Source organism: Vanacampus margaritifer, chromosome 5, assembly GCF_051991255.1.
Source record: "Vanacampus margaritifer isolate UIUO_Vmar chromosome 5, RoL_Vmar_1.0, whole genome shotgun sequence".
Taxonomy (NCBI): domain Eukaryota; kingdom Metazoa; phylum Chordata; class Actinopteri; order Syngnathiformes; family Syngnathidae; genus Vanacampus; species Vanacampus margaritifer.
The window spans coordinates 13,406,707-13,422,993 of record NC_135436.1 but is presented as its reverse complement, the minus strand read 5'-3'; the positions used below and the strand labels follow the sequence as shown (position 1 = coordinate 13,422,993).

Here is a 16,287-nt window from a genome sequence, read left to right as displayed (position 1 = left end):
AGTAAAGAAGAGTAAAAGCAGAATACATTAAAAAAAACATAATATTAAAAAAAAAAAAAACTATTGCCCTCACCATAAAGTGCTTAATTGTATTACATTTCTTTAACAAAACAGAGTAAGTCACACACTATAGAGGATTACATTACAGACAGCTGGAAAACTGCTTTCAGTCAATGTGTTATGTTGACAAATCTGAGATGCTTGGAAAATAATGCTACATTTGGCAATTCCTGTTTTGATTTGTTTTGGACTTTGTTAACTTAGTCATTTTCATTTTTCCACATTCGTGGCTTGCTTTTTGTTCTTTTGACAATACATCCTTTGTTAGCACTCATATATATATACACATACTTCTCTTTTCCACTACAGTACGCTCAGCGTATCAGACAGGCAAGCTTGGCATGTGAATGCAATCATACACTAGGACTAGGTTATCAAATATGTAGAACATACACAGCAGGGAGGAGGCAAGAGTCATGCTAACCAGGGCACTGAAGTCAGTGAGGAAGGAGGAGGAGGACTACTGAAATGTGAAATAGAAGCTAAATGAAAGCATCTGTGAACGTGTGGAACTACTAGCTACGACAGAAAAACATTTTTTTAAATTTATAGATAGTGGATTAAAAGCATATTGTATGTGCTGAACAACAAGTAAAGCCATTTCCCATTTAGTGCATTATCTATAGTATGGTATAATGTTGACACAGAACAAGCATGCAAAAGACAATTCATTGGTTATACTTGCGCATATTAAGCTCTATTTTCGTAGAAGGTGTATCCGCGGTAGGACGTAAATGCAAAATGCAAACCAGTCTCTGCCAAGCTGAGCGTGCGGGCACAGCGTATACATATCAATCACACAACTGTCAGTGTGACAGATTTCATGATGTATGTAAATTAGTTTCACACATTCATCAGCACAAACTAGATTTACGTTTGTGAGGTATTTTTTTCACTTTTATCTCAAGTTTGGTTAATTACAAAGTGCTTCAGACATATAATTGGCACTCCATGTGTTATTTATTGTACAGTGTGTACAATCGACTCACTTGGGCCTATGTTCTACTTGTAGTCTTCACGTGTCTTGTGATTTCGTAACATCATCGGTGGAGAGGGAAAAAAAAAAGGGAAATCTGGATATCTATCTAAATCTCGTGGCTTTTTTTTTTTTGCTTGACCGGCGTAGCTCCGCATCAAAGTACTGAATCTAAATCCATGTAATCAAATGTCTTCCACTTCCTGCTTTACTTACCTCAGGCATTTTTAATCTCCTTATGTCCATCACAGGAAGGTACATGTGCACAGACTGTGTTGCCACTTACATTTTATCTGACCTCGCAGCCATTCAAGCATGTGCTGTCATCCCTGATTTGGTCGAGAGATCAAAAAGTGGCGGCAGGCAGTGCTTCAAATTCTTGAAAAGTTTGCCTGTGTTACCTAAGGTTCCTCTGCAAAAAAATATGTGCCTAGTCATAGCAGGCCTATTTTCCACACCAGTGGTAAAAGAAAAAAAAAGGAAAAAACATCAGCAGTGGTGCTTATGGGCAGAGAGAGCACACACTCTGTGGACAATTGTAAAGGGTAATAAATGTCAGTGCCTCCATCCCCACCTCTCCATCTATTGTTTATCCATTTTTCCCCTCATCCTTTGACTCTCATCACATTGTCGGTTTGTGTTGTCAACATTTTTGTAGTAGAGTACTTTACTGTGTCATTTGCCTGCCAAGCGCACAATTTGATACAAACTGCCTACTGTCCTGCTGAACCAATGCGCAGCTATTGCCAATCTGGGGGTGGAGCTAGGAAACTGAACAAAGCAAGCTGCTGAAATGAACAATGAACACATGGCATATATGAAAATTGGAGGCGAGGATAAAGGCGAGATGAGGGTGATCAAACTTAATTGAGACTGAACTGTTGAGCTGGCTGTGTTTACAAAGCGGGGCGCTCCATCATGACGAGCAATTTACTGTCAATTACTTGCAGTTAACATAAGCAATAGACCAACAGTTTTCATTTTGATGCCATCAATTCAGGTAAAATGAGTTTTATTATGAGAAGCGTCTTTCTGGCATGTATTTAGAGAGCTGAGGGACCAAGCTGTAGAACAACTAGCACAAAAAAATGACCCGAAGGGCACATTTTTCTTGGAATATGCTTATCGGCGGTTTATCTCTGTGTACCTCACCGTTACAGCAACTTGACAACAAAAGTTCTCTACCACACCCTATCCAGCCTACTGAAGATAACCCTAGATCATGACATAAAATTGTGTTTACAACTTACTCATAGGATGTCCATGATTACACACAATTACACAATGCGTATAGATTGGTAACATAAAATGGAATTGCCTAAATAATATTGCTTATACTGAAGAGGTCTTACCATCGAGAGGTCTGTTTTGAGCTAGTATCAGAACAAAGAAACATTTCATACAGCAGCTGTAGCTGCCTTGTTGTGTACCAGAACTTCACTGGATGTTTGGCGCAGCTTTTTGTTTGGCTCATAGCACTTTAACAGTAAACACATAGAGATGCACGCCATGTGCTGTCCAGTAGCGCATGACACCTAAATCATTTCATATCCTTTCATACAATCTTGTGAAAAGTCACAATGAAAAAAGCAAAAAAAAAACACAAAGCATCAACACAAAAACAAATACCTCAGAAGTGTGTTTTTTTTCTTCTTCCTTGAATCATCTGTGAATAGAACGTTCGTTTTCTCGAACATCTTGCTCAAAAACATTCCTCTTAATAACCTCACACCACTAGCCAAAATGTATACATTGTTTGGCTCCTTCTAATTTTCTTTCTTTCTGTATAGAACTGTGCAGCTCAGACATTGTTCGATCTCAAGGAGTCTTTTTACAACTTGAATTGGTGGTTACGCTTTGCTATGTGAGACACTGCATGTATCCAGGCCTCTAAGCTTCATCTGTTAAAAGGGAAGTCAATCATAAACATTTCTTGACAATAATATGTTATATGCGACCTCACTAGTCTAAACATGATATTCAGATTAATATTACATTTGTGGAATATGAGTTATGAAGGAAAATCCAGCTTTTTTTATCCATCTGAAGGGGCGGCCATTTTGTCACTTGCTGTCAACTAAAGATGACATCACAATTGCTCAGGGCTCAGGCAACGACCAATCACAGGTCACCTGTTTTCTGAAGCTGAGCTGTGATTGGTTGTTACCTGACTGTGATGTCATTTTTACTAGACAGCAAGTGGTAAAATGGCCGCCTTATGATATTGATAAAAACAGTTTGATTTTGCTTCATAACTTGTATTCCACTAACACAATAGTAACCAGTATACCATATTTAGATTAGTGGGGCTGCATAGCACATATTAATTGTTGATACATTTGTTTTGGGTTGACTTTCCCTTTAAGTGGATGTGTGGACATTACAGTAAATGCCATGAAGTGGCTGCCTTAGAGCTCTGCTGCCTTTGCCACAAAATACACTGTGAGATTTTTGCTGTGGTCTGCATGTTTTCTTGTCAGGTTGGGAGAAAACAAAATATTGAGCGGTACGCTGAAAGACATGAAATTGTTTTCCAGTAGCCTTGACAGACTGTCCTTGAGCACTATTTTTCTTGTATAGATGGCGAACTGATGCAGCTCTGTAGCCTTTTTAGCAGTTAAAGTCGTTTCTTGGAAAATGTATTATCCTGGAATTTTTTTTTTTATCATGACAGGCCCAGCTAAAACACTACTGGTCTAAGCACGGAGCCCTGTGGAACACCATCACTATATTTATACCTAAAGAGTGTCATGATTGGGGTCAGCTGTTTCTGTTTTCCCTTGCAGTCGCTGGGGAAACAGCTGGAGGGCGGATCCCGCCAAACACACCTGCTGCCCATTAGTCCATCAGGCCAAGATAAAAGCCTGGCAGAAACAGCGAGGAGTGTCGGGTTATTACTCCGTGACGCTACTCACCAGACCTGACTAGTAGCGCTTCTACGTGGATCTACTCCGTATCCCACATTACTCGCTGTTTTATCCGCCCTCGGGCGTGATCTTGTGTTTCCTTGTTTTTTGATTAAAACTAAGTTACCAGCATCCCTGCCGTGGCTCTCCTACCTTCCTGCATTTGGGTCCTCCACTCCCACACCGTAACAAAGAGAGTCCTCATTCCAAATATTTATAATACTGTAAGAGGCTCTTAGGCCAATTAATACATTCCTGTCAATGTATATGATGGCGGTGAATGGTTTCAAATAACGTCCTTCTCATTTGTAAGCCTAGCAACACAAACACCCGACAGCCTCATCTATGTTATGCATGTGTTAAAGCACACTTATTAGCATTAATGTTCCTTCTCTCCTCAGCAGTCCAGATGTCTTGCGACACACTTTCAGCCAAACACCTGAGACACGGTTGGACTGTCACAGCTGTCATGTGTGAAAACTGGTAACGTGAATAAACACGTGTCAATATTGTCGGCTTCACAGAGCTAAGTAAGTGGTTCATTAACCTTGGGTAACATTGAAATTTGCTTTGCTGTTATGTAAATATGCAGTCTGAAGCAGGAGATTTGTATCATATGTTCCTATGTATGTATTCCTATGTATACTATATTTGTATGGCTGTGTGTGAGGCCAAAAAAAGGTGCTCTGTATTATGCTCCACCATTGGATTCGTATTCCTTTACATCCTTTATTTCTTCAGTATTTGTGGGTAGGAATCAACTAGGGGTGGGACCATACGGGTAACTCACGATTAGATACTGTGACAATATGTGGCCCACGATAATGATCATATCACGATACACGATATCTACGATATTCGATATATTGTCGGAACTTTTCTCAACGATTTATCAGTATGTGAGTGACAGTGAAAATTTGTCAACTGTTCTTCTTCGCCAATAGTGTCTAGACACCAGTTCTTCGCCACTGCTTCTGCCTACTTTACCACCATTTAGGAATTAGCGTCCCCACAAACAGGACAGGAGAGATGAAGTACTGAAGGTGACAGACAGCAAAGATCACAAAAGCCACAATTCGGATTGGATCACGGATTTGAGTCACAGATCGAATCGTTTTTTTGGATCAGAAAACAAAACAAGATAAATAGATTTATTTTATACAGTACTTTTGCCCATTAAATAATAATAATAATAAAAAATCAACTCAAAATTTCTAATTTGGTCGTTTTAGGATATGTGAAGACAACTAAGTGCAATAAGAGGCAGATACATTCTTATTCTATACCTGGTCTATGTATAAAATAACAAGGTATTAATGTCTTAAAGTTGTTTTTCTAAAAACTAAACATCAAAATTTGACATTTTGAGTTGAATGTTTTTATTTATTGGAAAAGGAATTTTATAAAATAAATGAAGACAAATTTCTATCATCTTTTTTCCTCTTTCTTTTTTTAATAATGAAAAAGACAAAGTGCAATTTAAGGCACATTCCCTTCCTTTAAAAAATTGGAGTGAATTACAAAGTAGCCTAGGCCCAGGATATTGAGAAAGTCAAGAAAAGTAAAGATAGCAAGCCAGGTAGGTGTCACTCATTACTGTTGCCAGCCCTTTTTTGCACTTCAGGGCCACCGTACCAGCGGGGCACTAATGCAAACACTAGCCGCTAGCCACTAACGTTGGAGACTTGCGGCGTATCATACAATGACGACGTAATTAACTAGCGTTTTTTTAGCATCCTAAATTAGAGAGTAAATATACTTTCGGGATGGCATTGTTATAATATTGGTAGAAAATATGTCATTTAAATAAAAACTTCGATATGTAAGCCAACACATCGAAAAAGGAAGTCAAGCTGGCGGTCACGTCGCCACGCAGGCCGACTTCAAAGTAAAAGTCCACCAAGGCTTATTTGGTAAAGCTTAATTTTTGAAGTTAGCCTTGGTGTAGGCGGGGTGTTACGCTGAGTATGTTTCCACTTTCATTGACATGTCTGAATGACTGGGTAAATTAATTATGTGCTTTGCGCTGGTGAGCCGTCATAAAATATTGATGCTGCCCTTAGTGTATCGATATATTTATTGCAACAGAGAGCACAACAATATACTATATTGCAATATTGATGTTTTTCCCCACCCGTAGAATCAACATTATGTGAAACATATTGTATATACCAATGGAGCCACAACAAGAAAAAATGTCATTGTGGAAAAAGCTGCATTGACATTGAAACAAGTACTGGCATTGTAAAAGGTTGTATTGAACAATACAACTTTTTTTTTACATTTTCTTTTTTTTCTGAGTGTCACATGTTTTCAGTTTCACTTCTCTTTTTCAGTTTCAACTTATTGGCCGTGTTTTAACGTGGAGTGGCAGGAGCGGGGCTGGGGGCCGTGCTTTGAGCGCGAGAACGCCATACCTATGTCCTTTTCAGCCTTTACGTAAGATTATTCTACCCATCTTTCATTGACGATGTCATAAAGGTGTTAATTTAACACCAATATGGCCTTCACGTAGCAGGCTAACCTTGTAGTAAGCAAGTCTTGGGCAAGATAAACCCTCATTTGGGCCTCGGTTTTTGGAAACTTAAAGGGGAAGTCAACCCGAAAATGTTTTTTTTTTTTATATATATAATATGTTCTAAGCGGCAAAATCCAGCCATTTTTATCGATCTCAGGGGGCCACTTGCTGTTGACTGAAGATGACAGCAATGTTGCTCAAGTCTCAAACAACAACCAATCATAGCGCAGCTTCAGAAAACAGGTGATCTCTGATTGGCTGTTGCCTGAGCAACATTGATGTCATCCTCAGTCAAGTCAACCTCAGCAAGTGGCAAAATGACCGCCCCCTGGATTTTGCTGCTTAACTCATATTCCAAAAATGTAATATTAATCATAATGTCATGTTTAGTGAGGTCTAGTGAGGTCATATACAAAATATTAGTCAAGAAATGTTGCCATCTTAAACATCCATGCGCTGATTGAATATGCAATATACAGTAATAGACTCATTACTGTGTTGATTTTTAAAAGGTTTTCACTGTGGAATGATGCTGTAAATTAAGGATGGGCAAGTACCGATACCAAGTGTCAGTGCCGATACCAGCCTTATTTTAAGCTATCGGTACTTGTTACAGTGGCCAATACCAGCATTGGCCCTCTTGTGGCCGTTTAACATTGCCATTAATTAATTTTTTGTTTTATTTTTTTTTAGGAAAAATGTTTGAAGATATAGGTCACTCTTTTTTTAATTAGGAGAATTTTGTGTAGTAGTGGTATCGGTATTGGTGACTACTCAAGAGTTTCGTATTGGAATCGATCTGAAAAATAGTGGTATCGAACATTCCTACTGTTAAATTATTATTTTTTTGGCCAGTACTTCTCTTAAGTGATTGAGTAGAACATACAATAAAAATACAACCCTAACCCTTCCCTGGGTCTCTTGGGGGGTGCTGTGTTGCGGTGCTCTCCCTGGTGTCCGGGGCGGCGCCGCCTTGGCGCGGTCCGTCGCTCCGGGCCCGGCGACGCGGTTCGGGGCCTGTGGGGCTCCGGGGTGCCCCGTGGCTCCCTCTCCCTTCCCCCTTCCTCCTCCTTGCTGCCTCTGCCTCCTCGCCTCTCCCCGCCCGCCCTGCCGCCGCCCCTTGCCCTTCTTGTCGTCTCCAGAGGTGTGTTTAAGAGAACAAATGACATTGCACATTAGAAGATTGAATTTGAATATAACTAAATATGAGGCTTGAATGAGTTATTTGGAAATGCAATAATGCCGTACATGAAGAAAATTACACAGTAGGAATCTCAGAGTAGTGTAAATCTGCAATTCAACAATCAAACTATGTAAAAATGTCTTTCAGGCCAACAACGTGGAGAAACACCATGCTGTCGTCACTGTTTTCAGCGATACGCACCTTCACAGAGCTGTAAGTAGAATTATTGGTTTTGTTATTGTGGCAAGCCATTATCCATCCCACGCAGGGTACACATGAGCAATTTTTTATTAGTCATGTTGTTTTGTTGTCAGCAAGTGTCAAACATTACGATGTGCCAACAACTGTACCAATTCACTCGTCATCCAAGTTAAAGTTGTGAGCAGTTTGTTTTTATGTTTTACTATTGACAGCTAGATTATTTAAAACATAGCATTGCCTGTACAGCAAAAGGTTTTATGTTTTTTCCTTTGTGGTGTTAGCTTTACACTATAAAAACAGTTGTGTCAAAAGTAACCCAATTATTGAAATTGAAATGTTTATTTAGAATATTTCAACATTATTTCAATACATGAATAAGTGACAATAATCAACGAAAGAAAAGAAAAAGAAAAAGAAAACAGCCAATAGAAAAGAAAAACAATCAATGAATATTCGAAAAGGAGTGAGAAGAAGTAAAACTTATTTACTCCCACCCCTTCTCTTTAAGTAAATAACATAACTTCTGTCCTTCTCTTACATACACACAATATATGAATTAATACATGTAAACATACACCCATATCAGTCTATTTACACAATATAAAAAATACTAAATTATGGATCAAAAATGGACCGATCCACTTTTTGGGTCAATTTGACCCATGTTTCAGTTTTTTTTTTAATTCAAAATGACCCAATTTTTTTACCCAAGTAAAAGATCTGACCACTATTTATAAGTGGTTTTACACTAAAAGGCTCATTTCTTGACTCAAAGCCGGGTCAAATTTACCCAAGTAGAGGATTGGTCCATTTTTGACCCATAGTTGGGTTGTTTTTAGAGTGTAGCATTGGGCAGTTCAGACTGAGCCCTGCTAATAAAGTACCAGTGAATAGCTGACTGCTGGCGGGCACCACTGGGCCTCTTCGAACACCTCTCAGCCTGCAACTGCTTTGATGTATCAGCAGTACGGAATGCTGAACAGGTGCCACAAGCCCGTACGGTAAAAGTCAGCGGTAAAGTCAAGTGGACATATGGTGTGACAAGCGGGTCGAATGCATGATGTCTCGTATTAGAGGGAGGCATGTGGCGTTAGAGCAGATGTTTGCGGGTGATTGTGCGTTTACAACTCATTTGTTGACCAGATCAAATGCCAGTGATATCTTATTTATAAAACATTTACGTAAAGCTGTCATGTGTACACCACAGTTTGCTGTATTTTTCTTACAGATGATACAACATTGATATCATATCTTTGATTTTAACAATGACATACTGATGCTCGAATACTGGCCACAGTTCCCATAGATGTGATCGCCACTTGTCTACATATATCTGTGTTTATTGTACAGTACATGTGTGAACATTACAAGCAATCCATCATCTCTGCCGCAACCACCTTTATTCAAATTCAGGTGGAATTAATACAATTCACACACATTATTTAAATGGCAACAACCTTGACCTTTCCTTGCATACACAGCATGGTGCAGATGTTCTGATAAGATTCAGTGAAGCATTCAAAGGCATGGAGGTGAAAAATAGTGAAGGGCACTGTGAAAAATGGGTGCTGGAAATATTCAGGTTCAGTCATTTGGGACATATTGAAGTTGGGCAGCAGGTAGGTCCAATATGGCGTTTATGCATTGTAGCTTTATTTTAAGGGGCATCATCATCATAATTTTTAATATCTGGACAAAAATCCAGTGACTAAACAATCTGTGGTCTCCGCAGCTAGCTACTGTGTTTTTTTTAAAGGTTTTTAAGACCTTCTGAAAAAGGCGGCAGTGAACGACAAAAGTAGCAAAAGGTAAATACAAACTTTACTGACTTAAAAATAAACATCGTGAAGACAAGATGATGAAATAGATATGACAAAAACATTAACCAGCGAGCTACTGTAGCAAGTGGCATGCAGACCACCACACTACCATTTTACACTAAAGCCATTTCAAAATTACAGTTTTTGTGTATATCTATATGAACATTATCAAGCCTTTTTGAGTATCTTTCTGGATGTCGACCAATCCGAGAGCAAACGAGGCTTCAAACAGCAGGCGTGAATCACCAATGATTTTTCTTGCCATTTTCTCTCATGTTCCATCACCATCACTTTTGTTCTCACCGCATGATTCACTCAACATGGAGCAGAACAATGCTAATTACCGTACGTCTCCCTACCGAGGTGTCATTGATTCTTTTTCTCTGTGTGTCTCAATCCCTCTCTTTTCTTGCTAACACTGTATATGACGATTTATAAAAATATTGTATAAATGTATACACAGATAAAGATTTCACGAGAGCTAGCACAGTTAATTTATTATAAAAACAGCTAAAATATTTATTCTTTATTATTTACTATTGCCTACAATTTAGGACTTTATATTTATTTTATATTTTAGGACAATGGTCGTACAGAAAACAATTCCTGATGATAGGTGGTTGTGCCATATGATTTCAATTTAAATCAAAGTTATGAGGCTAACAATTAGCTATCTAGCTAACCACACAAGTAAAATTATAAAAAATAAAAGTTTGTTGGGGAAAAATACATATATATTTTTTTTCAGGTTATACCGCATGATATTATATACGAGTTGCTAGAAAGGTAACTTTTCTACATAGTCGTTGTCAGGTTTGGGTGTATCAGATAAAAGGATCCCAAAAATGTAGACACACTGATAAGGACTTACAAGGAGATATATTACAAAAAAAAACACGCACACAAAAAAGTCCCCAAAAAAAGTAAAAAAAACTTGTTGGCAACAAAGAGCCAGGAAAAATTGAAAGAGGACAAAATATGGAAAGAAAAAAAAAACATGCTACAAAATGCAAGAATACTATAAAAAAACAAACAAATCAGTATCAGAACATAAAGCGGCGTGAGGTAATACAGAGGAAACGAGGACGAGAGAGCTATAAACTACAAGACTATGGAGTACAGATGAAAGATTTGGCACAACTGCAGTGAGCAATTAGTGAATAATCCAACGAGGAAGCTGCCAACGCCCTTGTAGTCCCCCGATTGTTGATGCAGGTGCGAAACACAGCAGGAAACGCCTCCCTCTCACTCAGGTACTGAAACACACGAGAACACGTCTGAGAGCACAGAACGTGACAGTTGTGAGACAGTACAAATGTGATAGCTGCTCCTACGTGTTCTTGACTGTCTTGTGGATGATACAAACGCCTGTCTTTAAATGTATTCCAAAATAAAAGTCCCAAATTGGTTATTTCTTTTTGGCCACATCACATGATAATTCCAAAAAATGGGCATCATTGAACAAATTATCCGTCAATTACCTATTTATGTATATAATTATATATATATATAGTATACCAAAGAGAGCAAGCCATTTTCAACACATCAGATTGGCCAATAATTTGTATATAAAAAAAGAAATAAACTAAATAATAATAATAATAACACCCACACGTGTGGACTAAACAATAATATATATTTTTGAAAAATATTACATTTAAATTGTGACTTATGAGGCTTCGGCCCAAAGTCAGCGATATATAAGCTGCAGTCTTATTTTTATTACTTTTAATGATGAAGAATGAATTTTTCTTGAATATAATCTTCTCTCATCTCTGTATTTCCTGTGCAATGAAATACTTTTACTTTTACCATTCGATGAATCATTACATTGCTTGTTAAAGTTCAAACATCAGTCTGTCTTTTCATTGTAATCTACATTCTTCTACTGCGATTGGCTGGCAACCAGTTCAGGCCAGGGTGAACCCCGCCTACTGCCCAAAAAAGCCAGCTGGGATAGGCTCCAGCAACCCCCCCCCCCCCCCCCCCCGCGACCCTTGTGAGGAATAAGCAGTCACGAAAATGAATGGATGGATGGATCTACATTCTTCTGCACCCTTTTCATTTTTTTTTCAGTCTATCATTCACCCGTCACAGAGTCAAAGAAAACATTGGGCGTTTCTGTCAGCCGTAAGAGAATGTCACATCCTCATGCCTCAACAACACAGTTTGCCACTTTCCAGTCATTCCCAAAATGTCACACGTCAGCATTTGTGACTCTCGAATAAATATTTTCCTGGTTAGGTAAGACTGGTTTTGTGGCTGCTGTGGGTCTATGCTATGTCACCTATCTTTGCAAAAGCATTTTTACTCTCTCTCGCCTCAAGGGCTCGTTAATGTGACTGCCACTCTCATACTAATGAAGAAAGCTTGCATATACAGTAGATTATTTAGGAATTCAAAGTTTATTTCCTGTCAGACAAATGAACGCACTTTACTTGCCTTACCTCTTCTTTTAATATAAACATTGATTTAAATAATATATATAACTATTTTTATTATTATTATTATTTTTAGCAGAGGAGCAAAAAGAATGAATTTGGCAATGCGACGTGATTGTGGGAAGTAAGAAATGCTCTTTTCTGAGTCTTGTGCCAATATTACACCTCTGATTTTACCCCCAGGGTCAAGGAAACTATTTGGAGTAGCAGATCAGAAACACACTGCAAAGCGTGGGTGTGCGTGCTCGTCTCCATCCAAGTGGTGATATTGTGCTCTTGCCAGATCAGTGGGATGTTGAAAGTATCCTCATTTCACAGCTTGTTCACTTACTACACTGTGACATGTGACAGCTTACATATTTGGACTGGGCTCGTCACAGAGCAATACAGACAAAAAGATGAGACTCACCATCTGCTCTGGGGCACAACTGTCTCCAGCAATCCTGCCCAGAGTTGAGGTGGGTAACAGTTCTCTAATGATCAGAAAGTAGGCATTACTAATACCATTTTAGTAATATTATGGCCATACAATCGCATGAAATCACGTGACAATACATTAAACACATTATTTTGCCATACGTGTGCACTTTTTTTGCAAGCTTTAAATCTATGAGATTTTAATTTATTCACTGCCATTGACGTAAAAAATTAATTTGTACAATTTGTATTAGTTTAAAATTGTTTCTACTTTTGTCAACAAGAGTATGAAAACCTTTTTTTTAATTGTACATTTAGAACGGATGTAAAATCTGTGATTAATTGTGAGTTAATTAGTGAAGCCATGCGATTGATTACGACAAATTTTTGATAGTCTTTAAGTCGCGTAATTAATCGCATGACTTCAATAGTTAACTCACGATTAATCACACATTTTATATCTGTATTCCTAAACAAAAATTCTAGGTTTTCATACTCTTGTTAACAAAAGTGGAAAAAAAAATTAAACTAATAGAAATAGTGCAAATTAATTTTTGACATCTATAGCCGTCAATGGCAGTGAATGAGTTTAATTAATCTGTGATTCCAATCACTCACTCAACATTTATTGCTCCTCTCTCTGACTTTAATATTGAATATAAATATTTTATTTCTTCTTAAACCTTTTTGAGCATTTTCATTCATTTTTATGTTTTTATGTTCGAAATAAAGATTTCAATCAATCAATTATAATTAAGTCCAGCCAACTGCACGCTCTGACTGCCCCATCATTGGTTGGCTTGTCAGTGACAGCTGATACATTATTGGATGAACTCAGCCTCAACCCCAACTTAGGTTGGATACGATGTTTGAGTTATTTTGTAAAATGGCTGCCAACGCCAACGAGGTGCAGTCGGCGTCTTGAAATGATTGCTAACTTGGTTAATTGAAGCCCCACTCAGAGTCACAGGCGAAAAACTCTTTTCCCCTGGATAAAGAACTTCGGATGGGCTTCCTTATCTCTGCCCTCCTCCCTGTGTTTTTCACAGTGGCCAATCAAGGTTGTCTCCACGACAATGAGACGATACGCCTGGCATAGCTGCGGGAAATACTGACACGCATCATCCACATCCACAATCAAACAAAGTTTTTCACTGGCTATGTCGGTTACCTACCACATTCCTTTCTCCGTGATGTCACCTGCGCTGAGGAGCGTTTGTGGACTGAGCTGCTAAAGATCGTAAAATTGTAATACAACTAATTACAGTACTTAGAAGGAACTTGCTCAAATTGTTTAAAACTATGTCTTTATGTTTTTCTCACCAAAATCTATCTGCGTAAAATTTTCCAACATAGAGTCTGATATATGTTTCAGGAAAGAACTTGTGCCATATAAATGTGTTTCTCATATGCAGATTGTGCTATTTCAGTGATTATTATTATTATTAATAGATTTAATAATTAAACTAATTTCCCTTTTTTTTTATTGGATCTCAGCTAATTGGGTACTTGATCAAGTTTCCGCTGGACATGGACGCACACACTTGAGCAGATGTGGCATGGTTGTAAGCCTCAGAGGTATTACGTGCCCTTTTGTGCGTATGGAAGGAGACAGTGATGTAGTTGTAGACCACAGGGCGCCAGAGTGTTTCTCCCACAGCCATCTGTCTGAGCATCTCTGCAGGCTCACAGAATATTCGGCGCTGTAATATGAGGCCATTACCAACGTAAAGTGCATTTTAAAACATATTTTGGTTGAATTAAACACGGCAGATTCATTGCAGCCCCAAAGTAGTGCCATGCATTACGTTTTCCAATCAATCAAGATATCATTTCCTTTCAGGGAAAAAAAACATTGATCCAAATGATGATGTCATTGATTAAAATAAAGCTGGCAACATTTGAAACTGTTCCATCCGTCTGAACGAAAATAATGCGATCATTTAGCTGACATTTGTTTTCGTCAACTTTATGTCTGGAGGTCACTACTGATGCACAATAAATCACAAACAGGATCCGACTGGCAATCTGCTCTCCCAGACGGGGGAAACACGGGCCAAGCCACCTCATTGACCACAAGGGCAATACTGCCATGTAAGGTCAGAGGTCATGGTGTGAAAGATTGTGTTCACTTCATTAGCTGATTCTTGACGACCCATTTGCTGATCCATGCTGAAATCATTTCACAGAGAACATACAGTATCGGGTAATAAAGTTGTCTGATGACTGCGGCATTAAAGTGGAGAGGTAGAAAGTCAATGGTACTCGGGAGAACACAAAGAGGCAATTCGGTCTTTGTGGAGCTTGAATTTAGTACTAAAAGTGTCACTGAAACAAAGAGAAAACGGTCATAAATGTGACAAATTTCTGCTTCGCGCAGCATAGTAAGGAAGTGGTTAGCACGTCTGCCTCTCAGTTGAGAGGTTCTGCATTTGAATCTTGGCTCTCAACTCCTCTGTGGACGTCGCATGTTTGGGGTCCTCTGATCAAAGATTCCCAATAACATGCTTCTTAGTTAGGTTAAATGGAGACTTTAAATTGCCCATGTGAATAAGAAATGTGAGTGTCGTCAAATGCCTCCTGACCAAAGTAAGCTGTGATCGGCTCCAGCTCACTTTAACCATAATGAGCATAATAAGCAGTGTAGAAAATGAATGGATGGATGAAAAAAAAGTTCAAGTTGTGGGCGTGTGTGTGAGTGTGAGTATGGTCATGGGGATGTTCCGGGAAGGGGTGTGTGTGTTTTTCATGTCGTAGAATGGATGTTTTAATTACGCAGCACTTTGAGCTGCATTTTTATGCATGAAAAGTTAGCATGAAAACTTTATTGTACAATTTCCAACAAAATTCTCATTTACATTGTGTAAACATATTCTTTCCATGCTGCTATTTACCTAGAACAATATACAGTATAAATGAGAATGTAGTTCATTTATTGCTTTAATGGTACAGTACAGGAAATAACAGCAGTTCCATTATTGGATTTTGTCATGTATCTTTTCATTTTGTGAGGCAAACCTACAGTATAATGCCATTTAAATTTTACTCTGTCACATTTTCCATTATCATAGTTGAAAATGTAAAAACATTCTCATAAACAAACGCAATGTGTGCATACCATTTGCTGCAACGTTAAATGTGATCCTCTTCACATCAGCTTGGCAGTAATTACTCAGCCTGTCAGATACTCCAGACACGTTCTGCTTATAAACAGAGATAATTTTATGTTAATCACATTGTCATACTTCTTATTTTACACGCAATAAGAGTTGGATTTCGTTCCATAATGCTGTCAGCACAGGATGCTAATGTCACTTACTATGTAATTTGTGCCATAGTTATTCATGTCAGTTCATCCAATTTTCATCAAAGGTGCTACATACTGGATTTTTATTTTTTCACACTTTGGTCTTAGTATAAATTAAGATGTTAATAAGTGATTTTTAGAGATGCTTTTCCCTGCTGGTGTTTTATGTGTAGCTCATGTGTGTCATTTGTCACATCGCTTCATCATCAGAACTAATAATATTACTATTTTGTTAGTATGAATTATGATGTATATTGTAATGTAAGACATTCCATGTCAGAATTTTATGTGATGGGTAATAAGACATTTAAAAAAAATGAAAATAATCCCTCTCGTGTGATGATCATGTGCGGTGTGAAATTATGTTATAATTATGTTGCCATTGATAAAAACATTTAAACACCAAAAGAAGTCTCTGGGAAACATATTCCCATTAACAGATATTTTGTTATTTTAAA

General features: G+C 38.2%; 1 protein-coding gene across 5 annotated transcripts in view; it reads left to right on the top strand.

The window, feature by feature from the left end:
* Positions 1 to 16,287, top strand: part of sphkap (SPHK1 interactor, AKAP domain containing) — a 94,008-nt gene that overhangs the window by 30,763 nt on the left and 46,958 nt on the right. For 4 of the 5 annotated variants that reach the window (XM_077565551.1, XM_077565555.1, XM_077565554.1 and 1 more), the window contains exons 1-2: positions 6,347 to 6,381; positions 7,791 to 7,856. In XM_077565551.1, coding sequence (XP_077421677.1) covers positions 6,362 to 6,381; positions 7,791 to 7,856 — 86 coding nt within the window. In that variant the 5' untranslated portion in view covers positions 6,347 to 6,361. Of the gene's footprint in view, positions 1 to 6,346; positions 6,382 to 7,790; positions 7,857 to 16,287 lie in introns of those variants that run through there. The other variant, XM_077565553.1, reaches the window with a different exon arrangement.